This window comes from Salvelinus namaycush, chromosome 33 (genome assembly GCF_016432855.1).
Source record: "Salvelinus namaycush isolate Seneca chromosome 33, SaNama_1.0, whole genome shotgun sequence".
In the NCBI taxonomy this organism is placed as follows: Eukaryota; Metazoa; Chordata; class Actinopteri; order Salmoniformes; family Salmonidae; genus Salvelinus; species Salvelinus namaycush.
This window is the reverse complement of record NC_052339.1, coordinates 20,115,502-20,128,013: the sequence shown is the minus strand read 5'-3', so window position 1 is coordinate 20,128,013 and position 12,512 is coordinate 20,115,502. Positions and strand designations below refer to the sequence as shown.

The 12,512-nt window shown below is 39.8% G+C and overlaps 1 protein-coding gene across 1 annotated transcript in view; it reads right to left on the bottom strand.

Annotated features, from left to right (window-relative positions):
• The window catches only part of LOC120027847 (catenin delta-2-like), a 311,487-nt gene that overhangs the window by 143,965 nt on the left and 155,010 nt on the right, over positions 1-12,512 (bottom strand). Inside the window, exon 11 of the mRNA XM_038972919.1 lies at positions 6,407-6,556. Within this exon, the coding sequence (XP_038828847.1) occupies positions 6,407-6,556 (150 nt within the window). The remainder of the gene's footprint in view (positions 1-6,406; positions 6,557-12,512) is intronic.

Genomic DNA, 12,512 nt, shown 5'->3' with positions numbered 1-12,512 from the left:
TATAACAGCATCGTTGTATAACACCCAGTATGTAACAGTATAGTAACTCTATAACGTGTATTCAGCTATACTGTTATAATGACAATACTGTTATACTGACTATACTGTTATACTGACTATACTGTTATACTGACTATACTGGTATACTGACTATACTGTTATAATACTGTTATAATGACTATACTGTTATACTGACTATACTGGTATACTGACTATACTGGTATACTGACTATACTGTTATAATACTGTTATAATGACTATACTGTTATACTGACTATACTGTTATAATACTGTTATACTGACTATACTGTTATAATACTGTTATAATGACTATACTGTTATAATACTGTTATAATGACTATACTGTTATAATGACTATACTGTTATACTGACTATACTGTTATACTGACTATACTGTTATACTGACTATACTGGTATACTGACTATACTGTTATAATGACTATACTGTTATAATACTGTTATACTGACTATACTGTTATAATACTGTTATACTGACTATACTGTTATAATACTGTTATAATGACTATACTGTTATAATGACTATACTGTTATAATGACTATACTGTTATACTGACTATACTGTTATACTACTGTTATAATGACTAAACTGTTATACTGACTATACTGTTATAATACTGTTATACTGACTATACTGTTATAATACTGTTATAATGACTAAACTGTTATACTGACTATACTGTTATAATACTGTTATACTGACTATACTGTTATAATACTGTTATACTGACTAAACTGTTATACTGACTATACTGTTATAATACTGTTATAATGACTAAACTGTTATAATACTGTTATACTGACCATATTGTTATATTGACTATAGTGTTATACTGACTAAACTGTTATAATGACTATACTGTTATAATGACTATACTGTTATAATGTCTATACTGTTATACTGACTATACTGTTATAATGACTATACTGTTATACAGACTATACTGTTATACTGACTATATTGTTATAATACTGTTATACTGACCATATTGTTATATTGACTATAGTGTTATACTGACTAAACTGTTATAATGACTATACTGTTATAATGACTATACTGTTATAATGTCTATACTGTTATACTGACTATACTGTTATAATGACTATACTGTTATACAGACTATACTGTTATACTGACTATACTGTTATAATGACTATACTGTTATAATGTCTATACTGTTATACTGACTATACTGTTATAATGACTATACTGTTATACAGACTATACTGTTATAATGACTATATTGTTATAATACTGTTATACTGACCATATTGTTATATTGACTATAGTGTTATACTGACTAAACTGTTATAATGACTATACTGTTATAATGACTATACTGTTATAATGTCTATACTGTTATACTGACTATACTGTTATAATGACTATACTGTTATACAGACTATACTGTTATACTGACTATACTGTTATAATGACTATACTGTTATACTGACTATACTGTTATAATACTGTTATAATACTGTTATACTGACTAAACTGTTATAATTACTATACTGTTATACTGACTAAACTGTTATAATACTGTTATAATACTGTTATACTGACTAAACTGTTATAATACTGTTATAATACTGTTATACTGACTAAACTGTTATAATTACTATACTGTTATACTGACTAAACTGTTATAATACTGTTATACTGACTAAACTGTTATAATACTGTTATAATGACTATACTGTTATAATGACTATACTGTTATACTGACTATACTGTTAAAATTACTATACTGTTATAATACTGTTATAATGACTATACTGTTATAATGACTATACTGTTATAATGACTATACTGTTATGATGACTATACTGTTATACTGACTATACTGTTATAATGACTATACTGTTATAATGACTATACTGTTATGATGACTATACTATTATACTGACTATACTGTTAAAATTACTATACTGTTATAATACTGTTATACAGACTACACTGGTATAATGACTATACTGTTATAATACTGTTATAATGACTATACTGTTATAATACTGTTATAATGACTATACTGTTATAATACTGTTATACTGAATATACTGTTATACTGACTATACTGTTATACAGACTATACTGTTATAATGACTATACTGTTATACAGACTATACTGTTATACTGACTATACTGTTATAATGACTATACTGTTATACTGACTATACTGTTATACTGACTATACTGTTATAATGACTATACTGTTATACTGACTATACTGTTATACAGACTATACTGTTATACTGACTATACTGTTATAATGACTATACTGTTATACTGACTATACTGTTATACTGACTATACTGTTATAATGACTATACTGTTATACTGACTATACTGTAAAAATTACTATACTGTTATAATACTGTTATAATGACTATACTGTTATAATGACTATACTGTTATAATGACTATACTGTTATAATGACTATACTGTTATACTGACTATACTGTTATAATGACTATACTGTTATAATGACTATACTGTTATAATGACTATACTGTTATACTGACTATACTGTTAAAATTACTATACTGTTATAATACTGTTATAATGACTATACTGGTATAATACTTTTATAATGACTAAACTGTTATAATACTGTTATAATGACTATACTGTTATGATGACTATACTATTATACTGACTATACTGTTAAAATTACTATACTGTTATAATACTGTTATACAGACTACACTGGTATAATGACTATACTGTTATGATGACTATACTGTTATAATGACTATATTGTTATAATGACTATACTGTTATACTGACTATACTGTTAAAATTACTATACTGTTATAATACTGTTATAATGACTATACTGTTATAATGACTATACTGTTATACTGACTATACTGTTATACTGACTATACTGTTAAAATTACTATACTGTTATAATACTGTTATAATGACTATACTGTTATAATGACTATACTGTTATACTGACTATACTGTTATAATGACTATACTGTTATAATACTGTTATACTGACTATACTGTTATAATGACTATACTGTTATGATGACTATACTGTTATAATGACTAAACTGTTATAATACTGTTATACTGACTATACTGTTATAATGACTATACTGTTATACGGACTATACTGTTATACTGACTATACTGTTATACTGACTATACTGGTATACTGACTACACTGTTATAATGACTATACTGTTATAATACTGTTATACAGACTATGCTGTTATAATACTGTTATAATGACTAAACTGTTATAATACTGTTATACTGACTATACTGTTATAATGACTATATTGTTATAATGACTATACTGTTATAATGACTATACTGTTATACTGACTATACTGTTATAATGACTATACTGTTATACTGACTATACAGTGATCCCTCGCCACTTCGCGGTTCACTTATCGCGGATTCGCTATTTCGCGGATTTTCATAATGCATTTTTTTTTTTTTTTTGGTGCATTGTGCTCTGCATTCTGATTCGCTAAAAACTCACTCCCGCTTCTTGTATCAAAACATGCTACGAATTGTGCTATCATTTTGTCGTCTCGTGCAGTTATGTGTACGTACATAAAACAGCTTGGCAAATTTACATTAAGTTGTAAAAACAGCTGCCTATCACTATGTTCTTCTCCCGAACAAACACACCTGCACCGCGGGCTTCAGAAGAAGAGAACACTGCAGAGCGCAGTCAGGATGCAGCGGCCCAGTCTGAAGAGCAGTGAAACGGCCTACACGTGAGTCACTGTATTTGTATACATGTAATAGTTGCTAATTGTAAAAATAAAAAAAAAGTTTTCTATTTCGCGGATTTCACTTATCGCGGGTCATTTTCGGAACGTAACCCCCGCGATAAACGAGGGATTACTGTACTGTTATAATGACTATACTGTTATAATGACTATACTGTTATACTGACTATACTGTTATAATGACTATACTGTTATAATGACTATACTGTTATAATGGTGTTATAATGACTATACTGTTATACTGACTATACTGTTATACAGACTATGCTGTTATAATACTGTTATAATGACTAAACTGTTATAATACTGTTATACTGACTATACTGTTATACTGACTATACTGTTATACTGACTATACTGTTATAATGACTATACTGTTATACTGACTATACTGTTATAATGGTGTTATAATGACTATACTGTTATACTGACTATACTGTTATACTGACTATACTGTTATAATGACTATACTGTTATACTGACTATACTGTTATACTGACTATACTGTTATAATACTGTTATACTGACTATACTGTTATACTGACTATACTGTTATACTGACTATACTGTTATACTGACTATACTGTTATAATGACTATACTGTTATACTGACTATACTGTTATATTGACTATACTGTTATAATACTGTTATACTGACTATACTGTTATAATGACTATACTGTTATACTGACTATACTGTTATAATGACTATACTGTTATAATACTGTTATACAGACTATACTGTTATAATACTGTTATACTGACTATACTGTTATAATGACTATACTGGTATAATACTGTTATAATGACTATACTGTTATAATGGTGTTATAATGGCTATACTGTTATACTGACTATACTGTTATATTGACTATACTGTTATAATGGTGTTATAATGACTATACTGTTATAATGACTATACTGTTATACTGACTATACTGTTATAATGACTATACTGTTATAATACTGTTATAATGACTATACTGTTATACGGACTATACTGTTATAATGACTATACTGTTATACTGACTATACTGTTATACTGACTATACTGTTATATTGACTATACTGTTATAATGGTGTTATAATGACTATACTGTTATATTGACTATACTGTTATAATGGTGTTATAATGACTATAATGTCATACTGACTATACTGTTATAATGGTGTTATAATGACTATACTGTTATATTGACTATACTGTTATAATACTGTTATAATGACTATACTGTTATAATGACTATACTGTTATACTGACTATACTGTTATAATGACTATACTGTTATACTGACTATACTGTTATAATGACTATACTGTTATACTGGCTATACTGTTATAATGTCTATACTGTTATAATGCCTATACTGTTATAATGACTATATTGTTATACTATTGTTATACTGACTATACTGTTATAATGACTACACTGTTATAATGACTATATTGTTATACTGACTATATTGTTATAGTGGTGTTATAATGGCTATACTGTTATACTGACTATAAAGTCATACGACTGTTATACTGACTATATTGTTATACTGACTATATTGTTATACTGACTATATTGTTATGTTAGGTTTAGGGGTTAGGTTTAGTGTTAGTGTTAGGTTTAGGGGTTTGGGGTCAAGGTTGGGGTTATGGTCAAACTTAGGTTAGGTTCAGGGTTAAGGGAAAATATGATTTTGAAAGGGAATCAATTGTTTGGTCCCCACAAGGACAGCAAAACAAAGATATGTGTGTGTGTGTGTTGCGGGTGTGTATTTGTGCGTGTGTGTACATGTGTGTGTGACTGAGGCATCACTTATTCATTTTGAATCCCTATTAGCCGCACACAGGCCCTGCAGTGGTCAATCTAACCATCTTTAAACACACTGTTCTGTAGCCGGCTGCATTAAACAAGCCAATAATTCAGGAATCGATCAATACCGCTCACTAAGAGATTTCCTACTCTTTGGTCTCGCTGTGGGAAAGATAAGGCAAATGAGTCCCAGTGTGTGTTTTACGATATAAAACGACTGCATTAGAATTGATCTACTGCAATAACAGTAAATTGTATATGCTATAATTGTGTTTGCAAGGTAGCAAACCCTCAAACATGTAATAATGTACTTCTTAGAGAGTAAACAAATCGTTATATCATATTGCCCAATAAACAAGCTTGGATACACCCTGCCGTAGCGTATAGGCTTAAAGACATGCTCTTTGACTGCAAGCAATTTATTTCTCTTTCATGTACCATACCCATTGATCCAAACAATAAGTAATCTATAGTAGCTTATTTAGCATAATCAGTATTTGACCCACATGGTAATGATAGTTATTAATGCCTGGCTGGTTAATGACTGTGAGAAGATATAGCCTAGCGTGACAGAGAGGGCTATTTTCATGTAGAATGATGCTGTAATAGGATTTCGACAGCATACCTAAACCCACATCTAGATAACACAAATTAGTCTCTATTGAAGAATACTGGAGGTTAGTATGTGCTGGAGACAGAACTTTGTGTCTATCTCAATTTTTCTCTTTTTGTTAGTGTGTATACATATTAAAGGTGTGTGTGTGTGTTTAAATACTGTAGGGTGGATTATATAGTCTTACCAGTGTTGTTTCCCAGTCCCCTCATAGGTCCTTTGTGGTAGTGGTTGACTCTGTCCTCATAGATGGGCTCTTTGTGGTGGTCTGGGGATCCCAGGGGACGCAGGTCTGGACCACAGTGACTGTGCTGATTACTGTAGGAACCCCTGGAACCTGGAGAGGGGGAGGGAGGGTGTAAGGGAGGGAGGAAGAGAGAGAAAGACAGAGAGAAAGACAGAGAGAGAGAGGGGAGAGAGAGAGAGAAATCAGCCCTGAGTATTGACTTTTCTCCAGCAAAATGTAATTCTCCATACACATTGTCCCTAAGAGCTCCAGCCTCTCCTCTCCTCTCTTTCTCTGTAATCACCTTAGCTTCTGTCCCAATAGTCTCTCTCTAGCCTCCTCTACTCCCATAGTCTCCAGCCTCTCCTCTCCTCTCTTTCTCTGTAATCACCCTAGCTTCTGTCCCAATAGTGTAACGGATTTCCTCCTCCTCTTCATCCGAAGAGGAGGAGCAGGGATTCGACCAAAACGCAGCGTTGTCATAGGACATAATGAATTTATTGAACAAGACAAAAACGAACTATACTTGAATAACTAACAAAATAACAAACGACGTAGACAGACCTGGACATGCGAACTTACATACAACGAAGAACTCACGAACAGGAAAATGACTACACAAAAGAACGAACGTACAAACAAACCGAGACAGTCCCGTGTGGCGCGACAAACACAGACACAGGAGACAACCACCCACAACAAACAATGTGAAAACACCTACCTTAATATGGCTCTCAATCAGAGGAAATGAAAACCACCTGCCTCTAATTGAGAACCATATCAGGTCACCCTTTAACAAACATAGAAACACATAACATAGACTACCCACCCAAACTCACGCCCTGACCGTCAAACACATACAAAATAACAGAAAACCGGTCAGGAACGTGACATAACCCCCCCCTCAAGGTGCGTACTCCGAACGCACCACCAAAAGTCTAGGGGAGGGTCTGGGTGGGCGTCTGACCACGGTGGTGGCTCAGGCTCTGGGCGAGGTCCCCACCCCACCATAGTCAATCCCAGCTTACGTCTCCCCCTTAGAATGACCACCCTCATATTACACCCACTTAATTTAAAGGGTAACCTTAAGATAAGGGGCAGCACCGGGACAAGGGGCAGCACCGGGATAAGGTAGCTCAGGACAGAGAGATAGCTCAGGACAGAGAGGTAGGTCAGGATAGAGAGGTAGCTCAGGATAGAGGGGCAACTCCGGACTGAAGGGCAGCTCCGGACAGAGAGACAGCTCTGGACTGAGGGGCAGTTCTGGATAAATAGCAGCTCTGGGCTGAGGGGCAGCTCATGGCTGGCTGACAGCTCTGGACGCTCATGGCTGGCTGACGGCTCTGGACGCTCATGGCTGGCTGACGGCTCTGGACGCTCATGGCTGGCTGACGGCTCTGGACGCTCATGGCTGGCTGACGGCTCTGGACGCTCATGGCTGGCTGACGGCTCTGGACGCTCATGGCTGGCTGACGGCTCTGGACGCTCATGGCTGGCTGACGGCTCTGGACGCTCATGGCTGGCTGACGGCTCTGGACGCTCATGGCTCGCTGACGGCTCTGGACGCTCATGGCTGGCTGACGGCTCTGGACGCTCATGGCTGGCTGACGGCTCTGGACGCTCATGGCTGGCTGACGGCTCTGGACGCTCATGGCTGGCTGACGGCTCTGGACGCTCATGGCTCGCTGGCGGCTCTGGCAGATCCTGTCTGGTTGGCGGCTCTGGCAGATCCTGTCTGGTTGGCGGCTCTGGCAGATCCTGTCTGGTTGGCGGCTCTGGCAGATCCTGTCTGGTTGGCGGCTCTGGCAGATCCTGTCTGGTTGGCGGCTCTGGCAGATCCTGTCTGGTTGGCGGCTCTGGCAGATCCTGTCTGGTTGGCGGCTCTGGCAGATCCTGACTGACGAATGGTTCTAGCGGCTCCTGACTGACTAACGGCTCTGACGGCTCGGGACAGACGGGCGGCTATAATGGCTCGGGACAGACGGATGGCTCAGACGGCACTGAGCAGACGGATGGCTCAGATGGCGCTGGGGAGACGGATGGCTCAGATGGCGCTGGGGAGACGGATGGCTCAGATGGCGCTGGGGAGACGGATGGCTCAGATGGCGCTGGGGAGACGGATGGCTCAGATGGCGCTGGGGAGACGGATGGCTCAGATGGCGCTGGGGAGACGGATGGCTCAGATGGCACTGGGGAGACGGATGGCTCAGATGGCCGGATGAGGCGCACTGTAGGCCTGGTGCGTGGTGCCGGAACTGGAGGCACCGGGCTAATGACACGCACCTTCAGGCTAGTGCGGGGAGCAGGGACAGGGCACACTGGACTCTCAAAACGCACTATGGACCTGGTGCGTGGTACCGGCACTGGTGGCACCGGCCTGAGGGCACGCACATCAGGACGAGTACGGGGAGAAGGAACAGTGTGTACAGGGCTCTGGAGACGCACAGGTGGCTTAGTGCATGGTGCCGGAACTGGAGGCACTGGGCTGGAGACACACACCATAGGGAGAGTGCGTGGAGGAGGAACAGGGCTCTGGAAACGCACTGGAAGCCTGGTGCGTGGAGTATGCACTGGTGGTACTGGGCTGGGGCGGGGAGGTGGCGCCGGAAATACCGGACCGTGCAGGCGTACTGGCTCCCTTGAGCACTGAGCCTGCCCAACCTTACCTGGTTGAATGCTCCCCGTCGCCCGCCCAGTGCGGGGAGGTGGAATAACCCGCACCGGGCTATGTAGGCGAACCGGGTACACCATGCGTAAGGCTGGTGCCATGTAAGCCGGCCCGAGGAGACGCACTGGTGGCCAGATGTGTAGAGCCGGCTTCATGGCACTTGGCTCAATGCTCAATCTAGCCCTACCAGTGCGGGGAGGTGGAATAACCCGCACCGGGCTATGAACACGTACAGGAGACACCGTGCGCTCTACTGCGTAACACGGTGTCTGCCCGTACTCCCGCTCTCCACGGTTAGCCTGGGAAGTGGGCGCAGGTCTCCTACCTGCCCTTGGCCCACTACCTCTTAGCCCCCCCCAATAAATTTTTGGGGTTTCTTCACGGGCTTCCGTGCTAGCCGTGTACCTTCATATCTTCGGTTCCTCTCTCCGGTTGCCTCTGCTCTCCTCACTGCCTCCAGCTGTTCCCATGGGAGGCGATCCCTTCCAGCCAGGATCTCCTCCCATGTGTAGCAACCCTTGCCGTTTAACACGTCCTCCCATGTCCCTTCCTGTTTAGTATTCCACTGCTTGGTCCTGGTTCGGTGGGTGGTTCTGTAACGGATTTCCTCCTCCTCTTCATCCGAAGAGGAGGAGCAGGGATTCGACCAAAACGCAGCGTTGTCATAGGACATAATGAATTTATTGAACAAGACAAAAACGAACTATACTTGAATAACTAACAAAATAACAAACGACGTAGACAGACCTGGACATGCGAACTTACATACAACGAAGAACTCACGAACAGGAAAATGACTACACAAAAGAACGAACGTACAAACAAACCGAGACAGTCCCGTGTGGCGCGACAAACACAGACACAGGAGACAACCACCCACAACAAACAATGTGAAAACACCTACCTTAATATGGCTCTCAATCAGAGGAAATGAAAACCACCTGCCTCTAATTGAGAACCATATCAGGTCACCCTTTAACAAACATAGAAACACATAACATAGACTACCCACCCAAACTCACGCCCTGACCGTCAAACACATACAAAATAACAGAAAACCGGTCAGGAACGTGACAAATAGTCTCTCTCTAGCCTCCTCTACTCCCATAGTCTCCAGCCTCTCCTCTCCTCTCTTTCTCTGTAATCATCTTAGCTTCTGTCCCAATAGTCTCTCTCTAGCCTCCTCTACTCCCATAGCTTCCAACCTCTCCTCTCCTCTCTTTCTCTGTAATCATCTTATCTTCTGTCCCAATAGTCTCTCTCTAGCCTCCTCTACTCCCATAGCCTCCAGCCTCTCCTCTCCTCTCTTTCTCTGTAATCATCTTAGCTTCTGTCCCAATAGTCTCTCTCTAGCCTCCTCTACTCCCATAGCCTCCAGCCTCTCCTCTCTTTCTCTGTAATCATCTTATCTTCTGTCCCAATAGTCTCTCTCTAGCCTCCTCTACTCCCATAGCCTCCAGCCTCTACTCCAATAACCTCTATAGCAGGGATCATCAACTAGATTCATCTTTTTTTTAAGCAGATGGTCAGGGGGCTGTAAAATTAGTTCAAATAATTTATAGATTGCAAGAAGCCCAAACAGATATAATATTTGACTAAAATAATTTCAAACCTTCAAATCTCTCTATTAAGTGTGGGAATATTTTGGGAACAGATATCCTAAATTAAAATCTCTTGGAGCTGATTTCCTGGTGTTTTTACAGTCTTATGTCCAACAATAAAGAAAAATATATATATATATATTTGTTTTGTATTTATTTGCTCAGAAAACTTGGGCGGGGGGTCACCAGTTGGGGAACCCTGCTCTACTCCCCTAGCACCTCTCTATCCCTGCCTTCTTCAGTCCACTATACACTGGGATAGTAGTGGAAAACTCTACACGCACACACACAGTTCACAACCCTGGCTCATTCCCGGACAGTGAGAAGCCAGAATCTATCCCCCAGCATAAGAGAGGAAAAAGTATGTGCATGTACGTGCGTAAATGTCTGTGTTTGTGCAGCAGGTACTCTACAATGGGGGACCGTGAGGAAATGTCATCCACGGATGAAGAGGGAACTAATGGGAGGAGGAGAGGAGAGGGGAATGAGGAGAGAGGTAGGAGGAAAGAGAGATGAGGAGAGGAAGAAGAGGAGAAGAGGAGAAGGGAGTGAGAAGAGAGGGATGAGAAGAGAGGGATGAGGAGAGAGGGATGAGGAGAGAGGGATGAGGATAGGAGGATGATGAGAGAGGGATGAGGACAGGAGGATGAGGAGAGAGGGATGAGGATAGGAGGATGATGAGAGAGGGATGATGAGAGAGGGATTAGGATAGGAGGATGATGAGAGAGGGATGAGGAGAGAGTGATGAAGAAAGTGGGATGAGGAAAGAGGGATGATGATAGAGGGATGATGAGAGAGGGATGAGGAGAGAGGGATGTTGAGAGAGGGTTGAGGAGAGAGGGGTGAAGAGAGAGGGATGATGAGAGAGGGGTGAAGAGAGAGGGATGAGGAGAGAGGGATGAGGAGAGAGGGATGAGGAGAGTGGTGAAGAGAGAGGGATGAGGAGAGAGGGATGAGGAGAGAGGGGTGAAGAGAGAGGGATGATGAGAGAGGGATGAGGAGAGAGGGGAACACAGTCAGTTGTATTAACAACAGGAGATATTGTCCCTGAACGCTGTATTTCTATAGTGTACCCAGTCAAAAGTTTGGACACACCTACTCATTCCAGGGTTTTTCTTTTCTACTATTTTCTGCATTGGAAAATAACACTGAAGACATAAATAACACATATGGAATCATGTAGTAACTAAAAAAGTGTTAAACATATCAAAACATATTTTATATTTGAGATTCTTCAAAGTGGCCACCTTTCGCCTTGATGACAGCTTTGCACACTCTTGGCATTCTCTCAACCAGCTTTTAATTTTTTAAATATTTGTTTGTTTAACCTTTATTTAACCAGGTAGGCCAGTTGAGAACAAGTTCTCATTTACAGCTGCGACCTGGCCAAGATAAAGCAAAGAAGTGCGACATAAACAACAACACAGAGTTACACATGGAATAAACAAATGTACAGTCAATAACACAACAGAAAAATATATATACAGTGTGTGCAAATGTAGTAAGATTAGGGAGGTAAAGCCATAGTGGCAAAATAATTACAATTTACCATTAACACTGGAGTGAGATGTACAGATGATGATGTGCAAGTAGAGATACTGGGTTGCAAAGGAGCAAAAATAAACAACAATATGGGGATGAGGTAGTTGGGTGGGCTATTTACAGATGGGCTGTGTACAGGTGCAGTGATCGGTAAGCTGCTTTGACAGCTGATGCTTAAAGTTAGTGAGGGAGATATAAGTCTCCAGCTTCAGTGATTTTTGCAATTCGTTCCAGTCATTGGCAGCAGAGAGCTGGA